Consider the following 26,109-nt stretch of genomic DNA (forward strand, 5'->3'; position numbering starts at 1 on the left):
GTAAATGCACCAATAATAACTAGAATATGTTTATATCCACGAGGGGTATTTGTTAACGGGCCTAGAAAATCTATGTGCCACGTATGTAATGGCAGATCACCTTTGTTAATTGTGTTAAGGAATCCTTCTTGTTTTCCCTGTTTTCGATTGATCAAACTACAATATACACAATTTCTTATGAAACGTTCTACCTTTTCACGAACATTAGAAATTGAATATTCTCTATCTAACAATTCAACAATTTTCTTCACACCAACGTGGCCAATGTTATGTGCATTCCGAATTAACTCTTTTTGCATACCTTTTGAGATAACCAGTAATTTTCTATTATCTCGTACTTCATAAAGCAGATCATTTTCTACAATATATGAACCACATCCGTTCATCCTTGCTTCTGAAGTTAAGGTTTTTACCTCAATACCATCCTGCTGTGCTTTTATTAATTGGGCTATAAATTTACTATTGATAGTCATGCATATTGGATACCGGCTCAACGCATCTACATGGACCATACTGGATCCAGCTCGATGCTCAACAGTGTAGTTAAATTTGCTTAACAACAATGCCCAATGGACAACGCGGGTTCCTAGTTCCTTTTTCTTCAATGTTTTAGTGAACGCAGCACAATCAGTTACTATTTTAAATTGCAGTTCTAATAAATAGGATCTAAACTTTTTCATAGCTTCCACAATTGCTAAAACTTCTAATTAATAGCTATGGTATCTTTGTTGTGCTTGTGTAGTTTTCTTGCTCATAAAGTATGTAGGGTGCAATAAATTATCACAATCTTTTTGTAGAAGTATAGCACCGAAACCATACATACTGGCATCAGTGTGTACCTCAGTAACTGAATGCTGATTGAAAATTTTCTAATACAGGTACCTCTGTTAATTTTTTCTTTAGCATATTAAATGTACTTTCCTGTTAAGGTCCAATTATACATGGTGTCTCCCTCTTGAGCATTTCACTCAATGGACGAGCAATTAAGGCATAGTCCTCGATGAATTTACGAAAATATCCAGTGAGTCCTAAAAAGCGTTGTATGTGCTTAATACTTTGCAATCTTGGATATTTTATCACAGCAGCCAATTTTAATGGTGATGGACTCAAATTGTTCAATTCGGTATCCCAAGTAATCAATTTGCATATTAAGAAATACATTTCTTCTAGTTAATTTTCAAACCATGTTTAACTGAAGTGTTTAATACCATCTTTAATCGTTCAATATTCTCTTAAATTGTGCTTGAAATTATAACTAAATCATCAATGTAAACTAACAAATAACCCTTCCGTATTATGTCTCTGAATACATAGTTAATGAAACGCTGAAATACAGGTGGAGCATTACACAAACCAAACGATTTTTTCAAAATTTCATACTGTGCATCTGATGTAATAAAAGATATGTATTTAATACTTTCTTTGTCCGTAGCCACATGAAAAAAACCGTCCTTTAGGTTAGGTTAGGTTCTTTAGATCTAATGTTGTAAATATTTTAGCTCCTTGTAGTTTATCGAGTTGGTCTTCAATCAGAAATAAAAAAAATTTAAAAATAAATGAACGAAGAAAGAAACAAAAAAAATCATTCATGTTCTTCTAAAAAGTGAACAAAATTCCAATACGCTCCTAAACATGAAAAAGGAACTACGTTCTCGATAAGTTCCTAAAAAAGGAACAAAATCAAAGCAACAGATTCCTTTGAACGCGTTCCTACTGAATCTTAACTTGTTCATTTTGTAGTGACGTATTTTTATGAGCACAAGAAATGATTGATCTTAGTAATCAAATTAAAAATATAATCGTTTATATATATTAATATTACATTACTTATATTATTAATTATTGTTATACTAAGTGTAACATGAAATAGTTTTAAAATTAAAAATAATTATTATAGTATTCAAAAATTCTCTAACACTATTTGTAAAAAAATAGTTCACAAATAAAAACATAATTTAAATAAATACAATTAGTTATCACTTAAAAATTTAAAAAAAGTTAAAGTTGACTATCTTGATTTGATTTATTTGAATTGTCTGAAATTATGAACTTTTGTTTAAATAGAAAATTTATCATTTTCTACAGCATAAATGTCTAACAAAATAATTTTTTTGCAATTTAATATTTTAAATATGTGAAATGTACTAAAATAGTTATTTTTAGCAGCTCAAAAAAAAAAAAAGATAATAAAAATCAAATTATTTATATATATAATGACATTTTAAATCAAAAATATTGATACATTTAAATTATCAAAACGGATACCTAATATTATTTTTTATTATTAAATTTGTTATGAAATTACGATAATCTTTGAATAGCTAGAATTTAAATTTAAATGGATAGGAACTTTAAAATATTGACCATTTATTGTTCTAACAGAAGATGTCTTAGCCATCTTGGCTGATTGAATAGCATTGTATTATGATAATATGATGTCACATGAGTGTAAGATAATTTGAGTGATTTGATTAGTACAATTTTTATCATTTTTAATAACAGATTTGACTAAACCAAAAAGTACAATATTAAAAATCATTACATAAGTATATTTAAATTAGTTTTATTAATTATTATCTACTCATTTTCAAGAAAAACTTACCATATAGTAAAACAGATATGTTTAAACCTTAAGTTTTTTAAAGGTTAAGCGTTACAATATTTTCATTATTTTTTTAGGAATTAAAATAACGTAAATATTTATGTATTGAACACTATAATGAAGATTTAGATTTCTAATGTAGGAAAGATGTCCCTACTCAATATAGCCAAATTTATACAATACGTAAAACACCTTTCAAAAATCTGATTGAAATACTACTTTATTACCTAATCATAATAATTATACTGTCTTTTACACATTTTAATGAATCATTTAAAAATTTAAAATAATAAAAAAAATTAAAAAACCTCATTGATTATATCAAAAGTTTATTAATCCAGAGAAATATGAAAAAAATATTAATAGTATGAATAAATTTGTTTACAAATTAAGTTTTACAGTACATATTTTATATATAATGTTCTACACACATCAATTAATGTATCTATTAAATGTAGTTCTTGATATCATATTAATTGATTATTTTAAACATTTTTTGATTATGTCAAATAATAAGTAGTTAATAATAGTTCAAATAAAGGCCTCCACCAAACTGCTGTTGGTATACTTCAATTGTGTCATTATTCTTTATCCCTGCGTCTTGTAGAGTATTTATTCCATGAATTCGTTTTCCATCAATTTGGAATGTTATTGATGCCTCATCTAAACCCTAAAACAATATAAAACTTCAATAAAACAATGTTGTTAACTTCAATAATATACATCATTCAACACTAATATTAAAAACCCTATTCAACTTAAAATTGAATCGTCCTCTCGTATTTAGACTGTACCATCTCATACCCCAAAAGCTATTGGTTAACAATACTTCAGCGACAGTTATTGATTATTGGTGTCGATGCAATCACCATATATATGGAAAATTATAAATTTCAGTAGGAGCTATCAAGTAGTGGAAAAGTACCGATTTGAGTAAAATGAAACTAAATGCCAATTTCTAAGTATGAATTTGTCAAACATTTGTTAGTTGTTACAATGTTATTCATTGTAAACAATAAAAATAAGTGTGACGTCATTGCTTTTCTTAAAACTAAACAAGATATGCAGACAAATTCAATCAAAAAAGAGATTAAAACATAGTCAGTAGCTTTAAACATTTTTGGCTTTATTTTTAATGTTGAGGTTGTACGTTATTGGACAACAATTTAAATTCCAGAAAGATAACTTAGTTTATTTTAAAAAGGATGCTTCATTTGAATGTTTTGTAATATGGTAAATAGAATTCATTATTTTCAAGTTAATAAAACATTAAATAGATTGTATTAAAAAACATGACACTAAGTTGAATTGAACTGTTTTCCAGCAAATCAAATTGATTTATTATGAATTATTTAAAATACATAATATTAAGTAAAATTATTATTTGGGAGGATTTATTTAAAACATAATTTTGTAATAAATTAATATAACACTAAGTTACAAGGTCGTAACTGGAGAGATGATCCAGGGGTCCGGACCCTTCGCCCACAACATTTTTTTTTAAAAGTAGAAGTATTTTAGTGGAGAATATAGTTTATTGACTTTAAAATTTCAGCATTTATACCTAAAAAAATGTTAGACCACCCGCGAAATTTTTTTTCAGTTACGGCTTTACCAAGTTATATTTACATGTACAACAGTATATGGTAAAATACAGTATACATTATAGTCTAAAGAGAAATATGCAAGTAATATCACATGGTTATCAATTTGTCTTATCAATGTGTTAATATATAAGTGCTAATATTGGTTTTCAGTAATTACCTAATAATTTAAAATGATGCGGAAATACCAAAGATTTACCAAACTTATGTTTGCATACTCAAACACAAATATAGTTGACAAACGCCTTACTTTTCCACTATTTGTCAGTAATTTTAATCTTTTACTTAATTGATATGGCTACAGTATTCAAGTTAGCAACTACAGTTGCTAAACAACCGTGTTTTTGTTCACTGATAACCAATGAGTAAATTAACACAATTAAAATCAATAGCTAAATTAATTCTTGATTGAATATATTCTATTTAAAAAAAATGTAGTCTAATATTAATAGTTATTGTTACCAATGGTAAAAATTGCAATTATTTACTTCTTAATAGCTTATACTTACAGATCTTATGTAGTAAGCATCCATGAGCTTTTGTAAATGACAATGTTTCTTGATACTAAATTGGATAATATTATTATCTATGCCAAGAACATTAACTGTAATTTTAATTTCATGGGCATCCTAAAATACAAGATATTTTAATAATGTTTCATGTTTAAAAACTAACAAAATTATAATTTGTAACTAATGTTCTTATTTTATAAAATTAGATAAAATAATAATTCAATAACCATACGATTATGAACTTATAAAATCTTATGTAAGTCAAAAGTCAGTCGACTTATCGTCCTAAATATAAAGAATGTTAAAGATAACAGGGATTGAGGTACATAAATGATGGTAGTAAATTTCAGGTTCAAGGTAAATAATTAAACTTATGATTGATGCATTTAATGGTACCACCACTTCTGGGAATATCAACATAACGACCTTCAATGTGGTAAAATGACATGGTTGATCAGTACACACTATGCAGCGCTGTTGAATTTTAGAAAAACTTGATTGTTTAACGATACGTGAACGAAACAAACGAACGTGTGCGAGAATGAAATAAGACGTTAAAAAACCAGGTTGGGAACAAACGCTTAAGATGACTCCATACCCACATGTGTTGTCTCTGTCTTACTAACATACATCATAACAAATTTTGCGTTCAGAAGAACATATTTTATGTTAAATATTAGTTAGTAAGACAGAGACAACTCATACGAGTATGGCGTCTCCTTAAAATACTAGACAGAGGTTAAGACAGAATATGCGCGGGTACGATGGTGAATTGAGCACAAAAAAAAACGGGTGGACACAGGTGTCAACACGTACGGCGCGCACTAACACACGTCAAAACGGGTGGGTGGGTACCTAATAGATGCGATCGACCGTTGTGTTATCCATCGTCCGACGCCATTACAGAATGCCGACTCGTTTATTTTTCGCGCAATGAATAACTTGTTTACACTTACTCCTTTGTTTTCAGCCATTTTTGATGTGTGAAAAATCATTGCAAAACAGATGAACGGTGTTGACGTCTATGACGAAGAGAATACGGCTCCTTCAAAAAATAATGAACAATGTAGGTCACACACCAGACACAGACGCCAGTCGCCAAACGAATGATCTTGACAGAAAAAATCTCCGGTTCCATGGCTTTATAATTTTTAGTTTTTGTTATCAATATTGTTCTTATCAAATATTATGATAAAATGCGCGGCGATTTATTTTTAAATAATTTATTTTTATTTATAAGGAGCTTTGGTTAGGTTAAGCATTTGGATTGAAAGGACCAGATAGCTTTGAGGAGTAACTTGTAGATGAACCCAATAAGTTTAATATTTAACTTTATACAATAAAGGTGCAAACGATCTATCTAATCTAACCTCGTGGAGGGCTAGGTTTAATAACTTACAAAAAATTAATAAAATAACAAAAAAAGAGAAAAAAAATAAAATTTCTATTATGTATAGGTACTTAAATTAAAATTAAATTATTTTACGTTGATAGAGGTAGCTGAATACTATGCTATTTCTATAATACTATTAATTCATCATCAGATTCTAACAATCACTGAAAAATATTTATTTTAATATATTGATGGGCAGGTTTATTAAATGAGATGGCACGTTGTTACGTATTTTGGCTCCAATTATTTCGAAATGTCAGCTAGAAATGTTTTTTTTAGATTTAATAATAATAAAATTGTTTTATGCATTTCTTGTGTTTACTCTGTGTAATATTAGTTGTAATAGATTATTAGTTTTTAAATATATAGTAGTGATTTTTAAATAAATACTTATGGAACTAGATCACATTATCACGAATTTATTAATAATTATATTTATTATAATATGATAAATTAAAGATTTTATTGGTACTATGAAGTTAATATTATCACTATTTTGCTTTGAAAATTGAAAATTCCAGTAAAAACCATATGATTGGATCTAGTTCCAAGAATATCTACTAAGACAGCAGTAGTAATGCTAAAAGGAAAATATCCCCTGTACTCCGTCTGTTGTATAACATTTCGTGGTCAACGCCTCGCACCGTTCAACCTTGTCGTGCCCAGTCCTTTATATCAGATATTAGATATTAGATTCTTAGTCTGTGCTAATTACATTACGCATTTTATTTGAAGTTTGAATATAACCTTAAATAATACCCCACGGCCATCATCACTTTAATAAATAATATCAATATTATCACAAAACAATATATTGTTATAATTATTTTATTTATTTAATAATAAATCAATGTCAAATAACAATATAACAGTAAAACACTTATTTATTTTTTTAGGATTTATTAAAATACAAAATATCACTCAGCAATTTTACATTATAATAATTAATAATACTACCACAAACTATAATAAAAAATATCAATGTTACCATAAAATTAATTTTTGATTTATTTTGATTTATCATATGGATAGGGTATTACCTTTATTATGTACTCATAATAAATTAATAACATTATTACGTAACTTTTTGGCCACCAAAAATATGTTATCATAATATTAATAGTTAACATTGCTATAATATTTTTTTCATATATTAATGTTATTCTTATATTACCAAAATATTGTTTATGTATTGTCAGAACAATACTTAATGTTTAAAGAAATATGATAATAATATTATATTTCTGTTATTTAAAAAATATTAAAAGAATTATTTAGTACAATTATGTATTAGAAAGGATCTCGAGACAATAAATAATGAACAAATATTTCTTATTTATTGATTATACTTTATTTAAAATTGATTCCCTCGGTCAGTAGTGTTTAATGATATTAAACAATTTTATTTAAATGAAAAATTCCTTATATGGTATCTGTTTATACATATTATATAGTTTTGTTTAATTTTTTAATACGCCCACATACTATATACGACAATACGGGACTTACTACTGTATAACTGGCGACCGGTATTATCAATTCTTATTTTATGCTAATAAAATTGTCTAATTTTACTCTCAAGAATGGGTTAGAATTACAAACAATTCAAAATTAAATGAAACTATGAAAACTTATGGACATTTACATCTGAGTCTAAATTATAATTTTGGTTCAAATCATTTTAAACAAGAAGATTTTGTATCCAACAGGACTCCTAATAGGAATTTGTAAGTTGTATACTCATTCTATTCATTTATATAAGCATTTATTAATAATCTAATTGAATACTAATTATTAAATTTTTAATTTTTTGTTTATAAATAATATTTATAAAATATTTATTAAGATTGAAGTATGGAGTAATATCTTCATCAAATTTACCATTTATATCTTCTCCTTTAGAAATATCATTGTTGAAAACTAAAGGGTTTTGGATACTTTTTACTATAAAATATATATTATAAATAACAAAAAAATGTTTTTAGATTCAAAATTAAATTTTAAAAATATGTTTGAAAAAAAATTTAAAAAATTAGGTCATTTAAAAACTCCTAAAAAACTCAAAAGTTCAAAAAAATCATTACTTTAACATTTTCCGAAGAAAATAATATTTTATCTGAAGAATATATGATACTTAAAAATCCAATTCAGCGATCACTTTTGGATCAGATTTAGATGCATCAACATTCAACGTCAAATTTAGCAAAGATGTTACCAAAAGATGAACATAATATTATAGATGAATCAAAAGCAGTTTTGAATATATTATAATGTTATAGTTATTAAATATTTAGTTTTAGATCTGGGACATGGTTTGTGTTGTATTTTGAGGTAATGTATTATAAATTAAAATGTATTGTACTAATTCGTAAAAAATAAGTATTAGAATCTAAAGTTACAAAAGAAAAAAAATTAAGTGTTTATAAAAAAATAATTTATTTAGAAATTTGTAAATTCTTATTTAATTAATAATAATTTAAAGTATTATTTATAAATGTGTATTGTGAATATTTTGTGGATAAATGTTGCATGATTGTATCAATAACTGTTATATACTTATAATATATTTATGTGCAATATACTAATATGTTATGTGTTATATTGGTTTTAAGAACATCTTTCCTTGGTCAACTTTTTATTTTATCAATTGTACACACCTAATTTATTTTGCTAATATTTTATTATTTTACTTTTGATGATGACAATATAATATTTTTTTAAATAAGTATTTTATGAATACATATAATTTTTTGTTTTAGAAGTACTTCCTATGAATTTTTAAACAACAAAAGTAGAATCTCAAAAAATTATAATTCAACAACTAAAGGTAAAGTTAAGAAATGCTTAGAAATTAATATGTAAGAAGAAAAAACAATATTAAAACTGAAACAAAAAAATAAAAAAGAAGTGTATGACAAAAAATTCAAAATGGATCAACTTTTAAGATGTAAATGATGTAATATGATAGCTCGGTTTGGATTTCGGTTAAGTAAATTAAAAAAAACTGCAAAACGATATAAGGAAACAGAAAAGTCATTTGAACTGAGTCTATATTACCACTTCTTTGAAGCATATAAATTAATGAGATCATACCTTAATCTACCTACTGTTAGATTACTGAGGAGATGGTTGCAGGGCTTAGATGTATCATGTGGTATAAATGAAAACATTTTGAATATTTTAAGTTTAAAATTTAAAACAGCTGCAATAAAAGAAAAATTTGTTTCAATAATTATGGATAAAATGTTATTAAAAAAATTAATATCATACAATTGACAGAATGACAAATTTACTAGTTTTGAAGATTATGGTTCAAATATTTTTGAAAACCATTCATCACTAAAACATGGCAATCAAGCTTTAGTTATAATGATTAAAAGCCTTATTTTGTCATGGAAACAAGTATTAGGATTTTTTGTCTCCAGTGGTCCTGTGTCAGGTTATCGTCTAAAGCAAATTATAAAACATGTTATTCAAAAACTAATAGACTGTGGTTTAATTCCAAAGGTTATAATAGTTTGTGACCAAGGATTAAATAATATAAAAACGAGAAAATTGTTTGGAGTGACCATAGAAAAACTTTACATCACTTATAATAATGTTATAATATATTTTTTATACACGATCCTTCACAGTTATTAAAGTCTGTTCGAAATAATTAAAAAAAATATAATTTAAAAATGGGCATGAAAGTTATTGTTGGAAAGATATTGAAGACTTTTACAATACAGATAGTAAAATTAAACCACGATTAGCAAGTAAATTAAAAAAAATTCATATAGAGCTTCCACCCTTCTCACTAATGAGAGTTTGTTTAGCTGAACAGACCTTTAGTAATTCAGTTAGTGCAGGAATTTTAACATTAGTTTCATTTAATAGTTTGAATAACAAATCAACGTGTACTGCAAAATGTATTAAATTTTTTAATGACTTATTTGACTGCTATAATAGTATTAAAATTAGTGAATCAGTTGAATTCAAAAGACAAATAACAAAAAATTCAAAACATTGGTCACTTTTAGAAGAAGCTCAAGTATTTCTTTAAACGCTTAAAGTGAATAATAAAGGAGAAAATATCCCCCTTGCATAACTGGTTGGCAAGAAAATATTAATTTTATTAAACTCGTATACAATGAATTTAACATAAACTATGAAATTGATTATTTATTAACTAGACGTCTAACCCAAGGTTGAATTGAATGTTTGTTTTTAATTTTAAGATCAAAAGGAGGAAATAATGTAACTCCAGATGCATTAACATATTTTTCAGTAATTCTAATGTCTATGTGCAACATGCTAATCAATCCATCTAATAACAAAAATTGTAAAAAAAAAGTTGGTCCTCAATACACCTAAAAAAAAAATTCACAGATTTCGTAATTAGTATCTTATTAAAATAATAATATAACTGTATAATTATATATAATTATATAATGGCAAATCAATGCGTGTGATTTTTTTTTTATTACAATACAATAATTCTAGTTTATTGCACTTGTAATTTAAGTATCTAACTTTTTTCAATAATACAATTAATATAAAAAAAATGCTTTAAGCAATTAAATTATTAAAAATTTCAAGAAAGAAATTGTTTGTTTTTTTAAATATAAAATTTAGTAAAAATTGACAAAGAGTAAATTAAGTTTTTGTTTTTATAAGAATGATAAGTCATCATACTTCTGTTTGCAAAACACATTATATATACTTTAATAAACCTCGATTCAAATGCAGATTTTTTATAACAATCCATAAATATCTAATTATTATGTTGGAGCTTTCAGCAACGATTAAAATAATAAATAAATACAAATCAAAATAGTATTTTTTACTTTATTCTTTAAATTATTAAAGTTTATTTAAAAATAATATGATTTTGGTATAAATAAAGAAAAATAATTTATTTGTGTAACAATATAATAGTTGAAATTGTTGGAATTAAATGGAATACCACAAGAAAAAATAACCAACATAAAATAGTTGAATTTTTTTATTTTTATTGAAATATCCATTCATAGTTAAAATATTTATAGATTGCCATGATTAATTCTGAGTTGCAATTAAGATTTAAAAAAAATAAAAACTAAATTGCATTGATTTTCCTACATTTGGAACATACTAGATGTATACAATAAATAGTAATAAACATTTCAGTTATTGTTATAGTTATGTTGTTCAATTAAAAAAGTATCAATTATTTTCTATAACTGCTAAAAATTAAAATTACCAAATAGAAGTTGATGAGTATACAATGAAGAAAATATCAATCTTTTTTTTAAGACATATGTTGAGTAACTTTCAAGAACTTTATCATCAAACATTGTGGACAATAAACGCTTCACTGAGTCACCTACACTTTTATTAGTAACAAGCAATGACAATTTGTGTACCTGAAAATTAAATAATAAAAAATATTATGATTATTTTTTAAGCTCTTATTGTGTAGATGAAGTATACATCTTAAATGTATTCACGTGTGTCATTACTATAATAGTTTTAAAATTATTTTCATTTTTTTTTTTTTTGGAGCTTGAATTCAAATTCTTGTAGAGATTCATGATTTTCGATTGGAAGTATATCATTTAAGTCATAATCATTAAAACCATCATCTGATATTACTGCATTTTTGTTTAAATTTTCCAGCAATGCATTCATGTTAGCATTAATTTGTTGATTAGTAAGTACACAACAATTTATGTCATATTTTATAGTAAACAATGTGTTCATTACACATTTTTGAAACTCTAAAAACAATAAGACGAGCAATAAGATTAATAAGGTAACATAATATAAATTATTATCAAAGTAATTTAATACATACCAGCTAATGACATTGTAGGTTCAATACAAGTTTTACGGTTATTAAGCGTAAGACCTAGAGAAAAGAAACAATTAAATATCAGTTGATTAAGAAATTGTGTAATTATTAGTATTAATATTTACCTTGATTTGAAGCGGAAGATGATGTTTTCAAAGTAAGAAAAGTACTTCAATATAGTATGTTATAAGAAACATTGAAGCTTCCATATATTTTATCAAATGTCATTACAAAATAATCCAATAATTTTTGAGCATAGATTATTAAGTAATGATTAGAGAACGAATTTTATTGTAATATATAAATTAATATGTGTATCAATTTTTCTTAAAAAATGGAATAAAAAATCCAAAACATGTAAATATTGAAAAAATATATTAGTATTGAGAATTACAAAAAATAAATATTTCATAATTACAAATATTAAATAAAAGTAAAACAAATGATGTGATTGACAGAGAAACAATTAATAGCAGAATACTTGTATTAGACATATAAAACAATACATTTTATTTAACATAAAAATATGTTTTTTATTATATGATTTTTATAGAAAAACAATACAAAAATAAAATATTTTGTTGATAGAATATTTATGTATAATAGACGTATTATATTAAGATTTTATAGCCGCTATAGCAGCTGCGCAGCGCTGGACTTGGAGTGCGGCAACTATAGTAGACTGTAATATGTAATTTGTAGTGGAGGAGCCATGTATCTCATTATCAAAGTTTTATCAATAAATAACAATATAAGCTATCACAGTGACACTCATAGTCTACACTCTACTCCATAGTTAATACTTGATATTATTATGTTATTTATTAATTTATTATTAGTTTATTGGGGTATTTTTTTATTTAATTTATTGTTTGTCGGAATGTCTGATAACTCTCGTCGTCACTCGCAGCTTTCGCACTATCTTGTAATTTGTGTCTGCGTACTGTGGTTTCTGTGGTTTATTTTATTCTGTGACTATGACCTAGCAATGTACGGTGTACAACATCAAGATCAGCCTTACACCAAAATTAAAATTGATATTGTAAGTATGCCTAAACATCCTTATAAAGACTTTAAACACTTAGGTCGAGCTCAATGTTATAGACGATTAAATGGTATAAATGGACTAAAAGTCCCTGAAATAATAAAATGTACTGCGACGCCAGAACATTTAGTTGTAAAAATATAACGCCATAATAGTTTAGACGATTTTAACATTACCTCCTATGAAAGTGTTATTAAAACTACCTCATCTGAATGTGAAATTGAAATGGAGGGTAGTAGTAAAATGTATGAAGAAAATGCTCTTCAATGTAAATTAGCCACATTGGGTTTCAATTAATTGTGTCACTCTTAATGTAACTACCCAATTATTTAAAATTCTTAATGAATGTAATCCATCTGATGTGATTAAACTTCCTGCGAGAAATTTGTTAATATAAATTACATTTTATTTATCAGTACCTAATATATTTTAATTATAGGAACATACGAGAAAGCTAGAAGTCAATTACCAAAATATGACAATAATGATGATGCTAAAAGCTCAAATATTGAAAACCGGGGTCGTAGAACGCGTAAGAAGAAACTTTAAGACAGAGAATCAGATAGTCATTTACCATCAATGATAAGTATGTCAGAACCAGAAGCCAAACCAACTATTTGGATAAGATCCCTTGGTATAGATTATTTTATGTGCTAAGTTACTTATTACATGTGTTATTTAACATAAAAATATGTTTTTTATTAGATGATTCTAATAGAAAAAATAAATTAAAACCTTCTATTAACATCACAACTCCAGTTTCACAGAAATATAATAATGATAATAATTCAATTTCAATTTGACACAAATGAATTTACTTGTTGTTCAAGATATTTAAAATTAAATAATGTATGTTATAAAGTTATTACTTACTGACTTGTCAATTATTAATATCAAATGTATTGTAGATCAGTTACCAACAGAAACAAATTCTGACAATTGTTTATCACCACCAATGTTTGAAGATTATAATGAATCTCATATTGAAGGTAAATATTTTCTTTTGCATAAGTATAAATGTCATACATATTATAGGTATGTGTTACATATTTATATTTTATTTCGTAGAAAATGAACAGTATCAGTCTTCATCACCCAGAACCGTGAATTTGTCTCATACTATAATACATTTATTACAACAGCAAATTTTGTTAGTCCAACAAATTGTACGAGGTCAACAGATAACCAATAAGTTATTAACAAAATTAATCATGAGCAATGGAGAATAATAATAATAATAAAGAGCAATAATCTAACCACAATCAACATTCAGACGAAAATGTTCTGAACATTTCATTCTACCTGCTAAATCTATAACTGAAGTGTGTGATATTGAAGAAAAATTGCAATTGTCTGCTTCACAACAACTAATGGTATTAAATCACCCAATTATTAAAAACTACCATAATAAAACAGTAATTCAAATTTAATTTTAACTTTAGATCAGTAGATTACAGCAGTGTGGGGGAAGATCAAGGAAATAACACTACCGCATTGGTATTAAGAACATTAATCACAGACCATTGTGCATCTAACTACACTTTGAAGCCAAAACCCTGGAAAACATGCTTTCAAAGATTTGATGATGTTTAGCATTGTACTTGGTAAGACCATTTTTAATTTAAAAGTATTTACTTTTACTTTAATTACTCAAATTAATTATACTATTATTTTAACCTTTCAAGGTGTAACTATGATAAAACATCCAACAGGATCCGAAGATATGGTTAGATGCAGAATTAAAAATTGGTTACGCTTAGCATCAATCCGGGACAAATATAATAGTAATAAATAATAATATTAAGTGGTATTGTGGTTGGTAGGTAGTGTATATAGTGTATTATTATTAGGGCTGGGCCAATATCCAAACCGATATCGATTATTGGCTGATATTGGTAATATCGGTTTTATCGGCATTGGTTTTTTTTTAAAACCGATATGAAAAAAAAACAATTTGTCATTATATTTACAATCTAATATTATCTGCTCTGCGTGCAGTAATAACCACGGCTATTCATACTATTAATAGAATTTATAGCCGAGGTTATAATTGTAATCACTAAACGTATTTGCAATCATATTGATATTTTATCTTTTTTTTTCCAATAACTACCAGCAAATATATGTGGCTGATAAGCTTGTTTAATATAATATTATCATATTGTATTCATTATTCACTATTCATGTTAACTGTGTGAAGTGAAGTATTAAGACTTACTAAATATTCAACTATTAAGTTAAAAGTAAAAACTAACATGACTTCTGTAGTATGGAAATTTTTTACGGAGTGCCCTGATAATGTGTCTAAAGCACAATGTTCTATTTGCAACATGAAAATTTCTAGAGGTGGACGTAATTCTCGAACTTTTACACCTCAAAACTTAAAGTTGCATCTTATGCTTGAGCATAAAAATGAGTTCATGAAAGTTACAGCTAATAAAAAGAAAAGAAAAGTGCTACCTAAAAGTTATTCAGAAACTGGTTCAGAGGTATGTATAATTAAAATTTAAAATAATGTACTTCTTTAACATTTTAAAATTTAAATTATTTTCTTTTGGTTGCACCCGTCCACCCTCACTCCTAAATAGTTGTGGTTGATCACCCCAGTCATCAACTTAAGTTGTACTTGAGCTATTTAAATTAATCATTAATTCAGTGAATACTTATTAATATAATTATTATTTAATAATTTAATATATTTTAATTGTTTTATTAGTAATAACTAATAATGTTTAATTACTGGATAGTAGTTATAGGTACGTAATATAATGGTTCTGAATGAAATTTGGTACTTTGTTAATTTGATATGTAATAAATAATAATAGGTAGTTAATTTATAATTACTTTTGTAGGAAGAAGTAGATTTAACTGTTGTACAAACATCTAAAATATGTCAAGAAGTATCCAAGCCAACTTCTTTGCAAAACAAAATTCAACAATCAAAAGTATATCAGCCCACAATAAGTTCCATGTTTGAAAGCAAAGCTCCATTAGCATATAATAGCTCAAGAGCCTTACATATAACTGATTTGATTGCCAAAATTATACCTAAAGATCAGTTGCCTTTTTTATCAGGTTGAAAAACTGGTGATATCTTAGTTTATTTTACCCTTAGTTTTACTTTACTATGATTAAAGTTGTAAAGTTTAAACCATGCTTTGCGATTACATTTTTTCCAATAATTTAAATTTAAATTTTAGGTTTCAAAAACTTAGTTAAGTTCTTAGAAAGAGGTTCTAAGAACTTAACTAAGTTTTAACTAACTACACCATACCTGATCGGACCACATTTTCAAGAAATATTATTCCTAAATTATATTTAAAGGTATCTCAGAAAATTTGTGACGTCATAAAAAATATGGAGTTTGCATCATTTACAACTGATCTATGATCTTCAAACAATAATACAGATTATCTGTTATTAACTTGCCACTTTATAGACAACTCAAACAACAATTTTATCAGAGAGAATATATTATTAGAAATCATTCCTTTTAAACCCATGTATCACCTGGGTGAAGATATTTATACATTTATTATTGAAACATTGAAAAAGTGGGGAATTAAAGAAAAACAAATCCATGTTTTTTTTACGAGACAACGCTTCAAATATGGTGAAGGCTTTTAGTAACAAAGAATTCTTTAGTTTTGGTTGTTTTTTTCATTCACTTTAACTGGTAAAATATTTTGAATTTTCTATTTTGTTTATATAGTATATATTAGTCATATTAGATATTTAGATGTATTTAGAGAAAAAAATTGGGAAGGGACTACCGACAAATGTTATAAAAAAAATACCTGAGTACTAATATATTGTATTTATTCTTTTTTTGAAAAATATTAATTCAATCAAATTATGTATAAATTATTAATTATTTATGATATTATTATTTTAATTTTCAGGTAATAACTGATGTGTTATGGAAACAAAAAGATCATGAAGAATTATTAAAAAAAGTTAGACAAATAGTTGGCCATTTTAAGCATAGCATTTCAGCTAACAAATTACTCAATAGTTATCAAAAACTAGAAAAACTACATGAACGAAAATGTATTCAAGATGTAACAACCCGCTGGAACAGTACTTATCTTATGATCACTAGGTTTCTAGAGCAAAAAAATCTGTCATTGGTTTAGCTCCTTACATACATCTGAAAGTAACTTTGGCTAGCGAAGAATGGGTTTTATTAGATGAAATATCTAAAGTTCTTGAAATATCCTATTTGGTACTTTGACGTTATCTAAAGAAACCTCATCACTGTCTGAAGCCATACCAGTTTTAAGAAGCGTCAGTACATATTTGGAAAAAGAAGTCAGCAAATCTAACAAAAGTAGAATTGCTGAAAAACTACTGTCTAAAATGAATGAAAGGTTTAATGAATATGAACCAAATAAATTGCTTTTACTCAGTACAATTTTAGATTTTACAATTTTAAATGTTTGATTATATTAAAAATTAAACACTTTAACTGTTATAAAAAGACTTAAAAAAGGAATGTTAAAAGACTGAAAAAGGAAAAATTATTATTTTTCAAATATTATCTAAGTTGTTTTTTATTTGTTTTATTAAAAAGTTAAAATTATTATAAACTTATAAATTTATAACTTAAATTAATAAGTTATAATTTATTATCAACTAACAAGAAGAAAAGTGTTCATTTTAAGTACCTATTTTAAATTTTGAACTTTGTTATTTAATATTTATTTATTATGTACAACTATGTTAACTATTTGTATTAAATATTAATTGGATAATATAATTAAATAATTAATTATTATTTAATATTTATTAATTATTTAATTTAGTCATTATATAATATATAATAATATTGATTATTACAGTATTACTAGTAACTACTTAGTACTTATCGGTAAATATTATCGGGTATTTTATAATATCAGTTCATGCTTTTGGATAAAAATTCAAAGTTTTAAATACATTGGTTATCGGTTAAAAGTGATATCGGCCCATCCCTAACTATTATAATTTATAATTTGTAACAGTTTTTTTTTTTTTTTAATTTGACTAAATATAAATGTAAATTTCATTATAAACATCATTAAAAAAAAACTTAAAAGCTTTCATTAGAACAATTTAATTTTGACTTAACATGTTTAATTGTTATATTTTATCAAAATATTATTTACATATTATATATTGTATTTTATGGGAGTGCGCACTTTTCCAATTATTAGTTATTATTTATTTATACTTATTAAAATAAATTGATTTTTGTTTTTTAATATATTAATTACATTTAATGCCTATCCAATTGTAAATATGTACATTTACCTCAAAATTTATAATAGTAAATAAGTGGACTTATTAGTCAATAATGGTAAACGCAAAGGTTATAGTTTAAGACGAAAGACTATATTAAATTAAATTATATTAATTAGCCATGTATCATAATCCTATACAAATAATAGATATTTTATATACATCTAAAATGCTAGTTTGTATACCAATAAAAACCATCTTAAATACATATTAACAATATTCACTTAGAGACTTAAAATAGTTGTCTCATTTAGACTTATTTTTGAACGTAATAAGAACATCTATTACACATCAAAAATAGCTATTTTGATCTAATAAATTATATATAATAGACATTGGCATGTTTACTGGGAAGTTATCTACCTACTTTATTTATGTAGGTAATTTTATTATTTACTCTTTGGTAGGTCAACAATAAAGTACCTTAAAATCTAAATACAAATTACCTACTGATTTTTTAAATTTTTTTTCAGAAAGTTCATATCTATATAAGTATGCCGAGTTTTTAGCTGATACAGATGTGGGAAATTACGAATTGCTTACAAAATATTCTAAATGATGAAGATACAGTAACAAAAAAGTCTGCTGATGGATGCTAAATCAAGCAATCTCCGCGTACAGTCTACATTACACAGAATTGGTACTGGGAATGAAATAATTACCCAAAAGCAACTAGACTCAGCAATAATTAAATTTGTTGTTCATGATACACAGCCAATTAATATTGTTGACAAGCCAGTATTTTTAAATTTAATTAGGTTGGGACTACCAAAATCATTAAGTGTAATGTTCTCAAAAACATTAAAAACACGGTAAAACTCTGCAGCTGATTGAATGGTAGATAATAATTGCTAAAACACTGTCAAATATTGAATATATATCAGATACCGTAGATTGTTGGACTCAAGGTAAAAATTTTTGCTTGGAATAACAGCCCATTGGATTAATACAACAATGTTAGTTAGAGAAGGTGCATCATTAGCTTGTGCAGAGATAAAAGGTCGGCTTACTTTTGATATAATAACCAAAGAAATATATAATATAAATATAAAGTAACTAGTTATTAATTGAATATATTAACGGTTATACTTAGTTAATATTGTTATGTTACCGGTGTTTTAGATTTGATCACATATGGATGGAAAAAGAATTAGTGATCACTGCATGTCTTATTCCCAGATTTAAATTTTCTAATTTAATCATACAAACCTTTTTTATATTGATCTTAAAATAGCTTCTAATAGAAGTGTTCAATGTGTCATAGGTTTAAATTGTCTACTTTTAATTTTTTCTTTAAAGCGAGTAAAGTTGGTAGTAGATATCCCATATACAATGTATACAAAATCAAATATGTATATAATTAGTACACTAATTAAAGCTCTCTACACTGTAGATAGCTTTTTCACCTGGTCCAAATATATCACAAAATTCATTATGAATATAGCTTCTTCATTTAATAATCTTGGTAATGTATTAAAATCTTGGACTTAGTTCAATTTTTCTATGCCACCAGGTCCATTTATAATTCTATTTAGTTGAAGTCATGCATCAAATGTGGAATTCCTTCTAGTTTAATTAGGTATTCTCAAGTACACATTAATTACTTCATGGATTTTTTCTACCACAATTTTCGACTGATTTTGTTTTGACAAAATTTTTGTTAACTTGGCAAAGAGTTTTCTGTAGAACTTTTGAGTTGAAGAACATCGGCCTTTCTTTCATCTTCATTGAACCGTTTTTCAAGATCATTAGTTGCGACCCAGTTCAAAGTATGACTCGTCTATGAGATGACAAATTAACTTCATTTACAAAATCATAACGCGTTTAATTTTTGAAAGAACGTGGACGTGAACGAGTTCCTTTTTTGAGTACTGAACGTGAACGTGAACAAATCAATTTTTTTAGTTAACGTTCCGAACACTGCTTTTTTCATTAAGTGAACATGTCTAATGTTTGTGTTATTTATTCCATAATAATACACAGTGCCTTTAAAAAAAAAAAAAAAATGTCGTGCTTATCTTGAGCATTCAATTTCGATGATAAAAATGTTCGTAACATCATACCATTTACCAGTCAAGCTTGGCTCTACGAAATAAAGAAAATGAAGAGGTTAGCGTCACTTCTATAGTGTTGTATTGTGGTAGGCAGCCCAAACAAAGTCGTTGGCGGGAATACCATTTTTTTCCGTTATAAACCCACTATCGATAGTGTTGATACCTCTTGTCCAATCGTCCAATCATAGTCTTTCATTAAGTTGTCGAGATTGTATGTATTTGTTCTGTTATCTGTTGTTTGTCGTTCGATGGTTCACTGTTTTCTTTCATTTACTTGAATCCCGCTACACGGTTGACTTCTCCAACGCGGTAAACTCATTTAAGATATTTTCATTGACAAGTCTTCGATATGAATCCCAGGTGAGTAACAAATATAATATTTATGCACATGGTCGAGCTTCCAAATTTACGGTAACTCGGTTTTTATCCGCAGTTTTCGTTGTTTGCAAATGTTATCCGTTCCCATATAATCTGCTCATGACTGAGGTCCGAATAGTTTTTTTCAAAAAAAATTCATATCTTGTAATTCATCGGATATTTTGGTGATGTCGCCGCCATCATCATTATCCAAATGTAGGTAATGGTGGTTATAGGTAAATGTTCAATCGTACAAATAATTAATCACGAAATCCATTTCGAAATTATAATGGATGCCTATCAATAATTTTCCAATCGCGTAACTTGAGAGTTGACAGTATTAAGTGTTATGCATTGCCTTTCTCTTACTTTGTAGTCTTAAGTGACCAAGTAAAATATTCTACAATGCACATACGTCTTCACCTCCTGTTTACGATGGTTTTCGGACTTAGATACCTCATTTATGCGCGTTTCTGTTTTTATCAACTATCAGGATCGACCAATTGGTACACAAATGATGGTCGCAGTTTTGTTATCATTTACCTATCAAACAAACAAATAATAATAAAAAAAACTACTTTTTACTGCATGTATGTATACAAATGCATCAGGCATGAATATGTCTTAAAGCTACTGACTTATTTACATAAACTGCCCCTATAGGTGGTTCATGACGTCATGTTAATGCTCTCCGTGTCGAATAAATTTATAGAACATCCCCAACCGGCGTATCCATAACACACACATGTCAAAATAGTTGTGACTTGTCTGTTCTGTTGCCACTTTAATAAATAAGACACATCTAATACGCATTTACGCGCATATTTGTTTCGTGTTTTTCCATTAATAATGTGATTCTGCCATCTTTTGTCGGATTTCTGTTCACTTGGAAACTTATTCTTACAATGATTAGATGAGGTATTTAATTTGTTCTACATATATATAATTTTTATTTAATATATATTTTTTTTTCTAGTATTAACCATAAGTAATTAAAGCATTGTAGTGAATCATAAGGATAAAATTAATAATATCATACGAATTATATGATTTGTAAGCCATAATACTTATAGAGGTTACACGTATACAATAAAATGTTTAGTAACACTAGGTTAGTTGTCATCCGCAGCAACCTATTTCAAATAAATAATAGATCTATTTTGATGTTTCAATAATCAATATAATAATGTATTTTGATTACAGCCCAAACAAAGTCACTGAAAATGAAACAGATTCTAATTCTAATCATAAAGAACAAGAAAAGAAAAACCAGGGCTATGTTGTGGAAAAGATTTTAGACAAGCGTATTAAATATGACAAGGTGGAATACTTTCTCAAATGGAAAGATAACAGTGATACGGAAAATTCTTGGGAACCTATTGAAAATCTTGATTGTGAAGATTTGATTAAAAACTATGAAAAAAGTTGTGTATCAGATGCTGGTCCGCCTAGAGGATTATCTGTTCTAGATGATTTAATGGAGTGCTGCGATAGTTTTGATGAGTCTGATTATAATAAAACTAATTAACTGTTTTAATGGGAATAAGATTGATGAGTTTAACTTTTATTTTATATCAAATTTTATAGTAAATATCTTAATTTTTATTATTTTTTTATTATATGTAACAAGTATGCCTTGCAGATAAAAATAAAATACTTAAATGTTAGCAACTTAATATACTTTCATAAAATAATTACAATTTTTATTTCACTGATACAGTTTAATAATAGTGTATATTTAAATGTATTAATATTTAAATTTATGTTGATAAGTAACTAATTAATTATGGATTTTTTCATTATTTATTTGTTTAAATTTTAATGCAATAGCAAAAATGTATGTATGCTAATTTAAGTTTATTTACTTAGTATTTGGTTGTTTAAAATTTGGGTTAAACATTCAATACTTATTTTTTCTAATAATTAAAGCATTTTTCACCATTTCTCATCTTTTATTATTATTAGACAGAATCCTAGTACTATTGTATCATAGTTTTTTTTTATATTATTCATATACACGAATAACTAGTATGACCGAACTTGCTGATTTTCTAGCAAGTGGACCTATAAATATTTTTATTATTTCAGGTCATCAAAATATACCGATATTTACTCAGTTTCCTGCTTTTAACACAACTTTAAATAAGTATTATTTTATATTAATTTCAGTGGTAATTGTAGTCAAATTTATTTAATACTTTGATTATGTGTTTTAATTGTAAATAATTTAACAAAATTTGTAAATATGTATTTCACAAAAAGATTCAAAACAAACTACATATTCATATTCTATAATTGGTTACAAGTGGTTTATAAGATTTACAATTATAATATCATTACTAATGTTCAAATGAAATTTTATTGTTGTAGCACCATTAAGCAAAGATTTATTCACTTCACTATCCTGAATGCCAGCAATGACATAATCCATTAACGAATCTTCAAACACATCTCCTTGTTTTGCTATTTCCATCATTTTATACAAATACTGCTGATAAGATTCGTCATAATTTTTTACTCTGGCTGTAAGCTGTCTATGCACGTCAACAGAAGTTAAATTATTACGAAATCCATTCATCAAACGTTCCCGCAACAAATTCCTTGACTTAATTCCATTTTCAGAACGTAGATATAAAGCAACGGTACCTGACAATAGTCGTTTGCTATATATAAAGAGTTCAACATCAAACCATCCACATACTTCGCTTATTTCTTCCAAATCTTTTATCCATTTAGTGATCGAATAAGTATCATCACCGGTAAATATATTAAGAGATTCTCGCATATTATGAAATTTAATCAATTCTTTCACCTGACTAATGTTATCATTTTTTTCGATAGTGATAATACTTTCATTCGCCTTAGATTAGCGTGTTCTCGATATCCTATAACACCGACAAGTTTAAAATCACAAAATACAAAACGCGATTCACGGTTTACTTCACACACCCACGTCTACGCAACTTGGACAAAACGGAATAAAACACTAATTAATTTGAGGTTAGGATTTCAAGTTTACGTCCAATTCGTTAACAATTACTAGTACAAACCAACAACCGGACAGACCCTCAAAATGTAGAAATTAAGATAGTGTAACCTCCCAATGGGTTGTTGGTGATCAATAAAGTCAACGAATGGAGTAAATGCTATGAATCTTTAATTAAACAAAATCACAAACATCACGGTTCACTGGTCATTGTGTGTCCGTGTGTCACCGTGGTACATAATAATAATAATAATAATAAAAATACTAATAATAATAATAAGCCCATAAATATGTTTAATTAAAATACTTCTAAAATATAACTATAATAAGTTAAATCTTAAGGCATTTTTAGTAATTAAGTGTCTACCTAAGTAGATACCTACTTAGATCAATATTTTTACTTCGTTTATACAAATAATATTCATGAACTATTAATTATATAAAAACCTCCATTATATTTTAACTTTTTAGTAATTTTACTATACATTTTTGATTTATAAGTTATATAAAATATTCAGAGGCAGATCCAGCTCAAGTTAGGGAAAGAGGATTTATAATTTGGTTTATAGATTATTAAATATTTAAATATTTATCACATATTATCCTATATTAAATAAAAAAAACACAAAATTTACAAAATCTAATAAAAAAAAGAGTAGGAAGATACCAATAAATAATAATATGTCAAATATAAGTATTACCTAAGTATCTATACTTTTTCTATTGATAAGAAGTTAACCTTTAAATTTTAAATCCTTTATCCAAGAATAATTTATTATAACCTACACTTCTAAATCAAATATTTATAAATTATATAAATAAAACTAACATATAATAGTACATAATAATGTTTAGCTAATATAAATTGGCTATACAAATTATAACATAATTAACAAACACAGGTATATATTTAAATGTTGAATATGTATTAATAATGAGATAGAAAAATATTTAAATAAATAGCTATTATTCTTACTATTTACTATAAAAATAAACTAATTATATAACATTTGTTTAAATAATTTATAATGCTGAAAAAAATATAACTTTAATTACTAAAGATTAGTAACCATTAAAAATTTGAATGCTACATATTATTATGTCAGAGATAACTTTATAAACAAAATATGTCATTGAAGTACCCATAATAATATAATGTGTGAAATGACCAAAAAATATGCCTCTATTGTATAGACTAGGAACTAAATTCTTTACCGTTCCTTAATTTAATTAATTTAATTTAACTAAATTTCAAAAGAAGTTATACATTTTTAATGATTTAATTACTTTTATTTAAAAATAAATGAACAAAGAAAGAAACAAAAAAAATCATTCATGTTCTTCTAAAAAGTGAACAAAATTCCAATACGTTCCTAAACATGAAAAAGGAACTACGTTCTCGATAAGTTCCTAAAAAAGGAACAAAATCAAAGCAACAGATTCCTTTGAACGCGTTCCTACTGAATCTTAACTTGTTCATTTTGTAGTGACGTATTTTTATGAGCACAAGAAATGATTGATCTTAGTAATCAAATTAAAAATATAATCGTTTATATATATTAACATTACATTACTTATATTATTAATTATTGTTATACTAAGTGTAACATGAAATAGTTTTAAAATTAAAAATAATTATTATAGTATTCAAAAATTCTCTAACACTATTTGTAAAAAAATAGTTCACAAATAAAAACATAATTTAAATAAATACAATTAGTTATCACTTAAAAATTTAAAAAAAGTTAAAGTTGACTATCTTGATTTGATTTATTTGAATTGTCTGAAATTATGAACTTTTGTTTAAATAGAAAATTTATCATTTTCTACAGCATAAATGTCTAACAAAATAATTTTTTTGCAATTTAATATTTTAAATATGTGAAATGTACTAAAATAGTTATTTTTAGCAGCTCAAAAAAAAAAAAAGATAATAAAAATCAAATTATTTATATATATAATGACATTTTAAATCAAAAATATTGATACATTTAAATTATCAAAACGGATACATAATATTATTTTTTATTATTAAATTTGTTATGAAATTACGATAATCTTTGAATAGCTAGAATTTAAATTTAAATGGATAGGAACTTTAAAATATTGACCATTTATTGTTCTAACAGAAGATGTCTTAGCCATCTTGGCTGATTGAATAGCATTGTATTATGATAATATGATGTCACATGAGTGTAAGATAATTTGAGTGATTTGATTAGTACAATTTTTATCATTTTTAATAACAGATTTGACTAAACCAAAAAGTACAATATTAAAAATCATTACATAAGTATATTTAAATTAGTTTTATTAATTATTATCTACTCATTTTCAAGAAAAACTTACCATATAGTAAAACAGATATGTTTAAACCTTAAGTTTTTTAAAGGTTAAGCGTTACAATATTTTCATTATTTTTTTAGGAATTAAAATAACGTAAATATTTATGTATTGAACA

General features: G+C 25.8%; 5 protein-coding genes and 1 pseudogene across 5 annotated transcripts; 4 read left to right on the forward strand and 2 right to left on the reverse strand.

Moving 5' to 3' along the window:
• Positions 1 to 2,948: 2,948 nt before the first annotated feature.
• LOC113549697 (small ubiquitin-related modifier 3-like) lies at positions 2,949 to 6,104 on the reverse strand. The gene is made up of 3 exons (XM_026951110.1): positions 5,675 to 6,104; positions 4,716 to 4,835; positions 2,949 to 3,272 (listed from the first exon to the last, which is right to left on the reverse strand). The coding sequence occupies exons 1-3, from the start codon at positions 5,711 to 5,713 to the stop codon at positions 3,123 to 3,125; spliced, it is 309 nt and encodes a 102-aa protein (XP_026806911.1). The 5' UTR covers positions 5,714 to 6,104; the 3' UTR covers positions 2,949 to 3,122.
• Positions 6,105 to 7,683: 1,579 nt separating this feature from the next.
• LOC113550099 lies at positions 7,684 to 10,156 on the forward strand (the record flags this gene model as incomplete). Its single annotated transcript, XM_026951736.1, has 3 exons — positions 7,684 to 7,838; positions 7,958 to 8,038; positions 10,063 to 10,156. Coding segments are annotated over 3 exons (330 nt in total), but the record flags the coding sequence as incomplete, so codon positions are not given.
• Positions 10,157 to 10,365: 209 nt separating this feature from the next.
• LOC113550104 lies at positions 10,366 to 11,805 on the reverse strand. The gene is made up of 3 exons (XM_026951742.1): positions 11,595 to 11,805; positions 11,336 to 11,498; positions 10,366 to 10,463 (listed from the first exon to the last, which is right to left on the reverse strand). Exons 1-3 carry the CDS (start codon positions 11,688 to 11,690, stop codon positions 10,408 to 10,410), a joined length of 315 nt encoding a protein of 104 aa, XP_026807543.1. The 5' UTR covers positions 11,691 to 11,805; the 3' UTR covers positions 10,366 to 10,407.
• A 1,011-nt stretch (positions 11,806 to 12,816) lies between these two features.
• Positions 12,817 to 15,538, forward strand: LOC113549275 (annotated as a pseudogene).
• On the forward strand, positions 15,227 to 19,405 carry LOC113550094. The gene is made up of 6 exons (XM_026951731.1): positions 15,227 to 15,460; positions 15,824 to 16,046; positions 16,411 to 16,553; positions 16,874 to 17,051; positions 17,218 to 17,379; positions 19,374 to 19,405. The coding sequence occupies exons 1-6, from the start codon at positions 15,227 to 15,229 to the stop codon at positions 19,403 to 19,405; spliced, it is 972 nt and encodes a 323-aa protein (XP_026807532.1).
• A 921-nt stretch (positions 19,406 to 20,326) lies between these two features.
• On the forward strand, positions 20,327 to 22,319 carry LOC113549655 (heterochromatin protein 1-like). The gene is made up of 2 exons (XM_026951051.2): positions 20,327 to 20,665; positions 21,866 to 22,319. Exons 1-2 carry the CDS (start codon positions 20,655 to 20,657, stop codon positions 22,188 to 22,190), a joined length of 336 nt encoding a protein of 111 aa, XP_026806852.1. The 5' UTR covers positions 20,327 to 20,654; the 3' UTR covers positions 22,191 to 22,319.
• The last annotated feature ends 3,790 nt before the right edge of the window (positions 22,320 to 26,109 follow it).

This window comes from Rhopalosiphum maidis, chromosome 1, assembly GCF_003676215.2.
Source record: "Rhopalosiphum maidis isolate BTI-1 chromosome 1, ASM367621v3, whole genome shotgun sequence".
Lineage (NCBI taxonomy): Eukaryota > Metazoa > Arthropoda > Insecta > Hemiptera > Aphididae > Rhopalosiphum > Rhopalosiphum maidis.

Coding starts and splice junctions, on each gene's coding strand:
- LOC113549697 (XM_026951110.1), bottom strand. CDS start 5,713: ATGATTTTTCACACATCAAAAATGGCTGAAAACAAAGGA. Junction 4,836..5,674: donor AAATGGCTGAAAACAAAGGA/GTAAGTGTAAAC, acceptor CTTGTATTTTAG/GATGCCCATGAAATTAAAAT. Junction 3,273..4,715: donor ATGCTTACTACATAAGATCT/GTAAGTATAAGC, acceptor ATATTGTTTTAG/GGTTTAGATGAGGCATCAAT.
- LOC113550094 (XM_026951731.1), top strand. CDS start 15,227: ATGACTTCTGTAGTATGGAAATTTTTTACGGAGTGCCCTGATAATGTG. Junction 16,554..16,873: donor TTAAAGAAAAACAAATCCAT/GTTTTTTTTACG, acceptor TTTAATTTTCAG/GTAATAACTGATGTGTTATG. Junction 17,380..19,373: donor AAATAAATTGCTTTTACTCA/GTACAATTTTAG, acceptor CCGGTGTTTTAG/ATTTGATCACATATGGATGG.
- LOC113550104 (XM_026951742.1), bottom strand. CDS start 11,690: ATGATATACTTCCAATCGAAAATCATGAATCTCTACAAGAATTTGAAT. Junction 11,499..11,594: donor ATAATTTTAAAACTATTATA/GTAATGACACAC, acceptor TTTAATTTTCAG/GTACACAAATTGTCATTGCT. Junction 10,464..11,335: donor TACTCATCAACTTCTATTTG/GTAATTTTAATT, acceptor TTTTTTTTTTAG/GTGTATTGAGGACCAACTTT.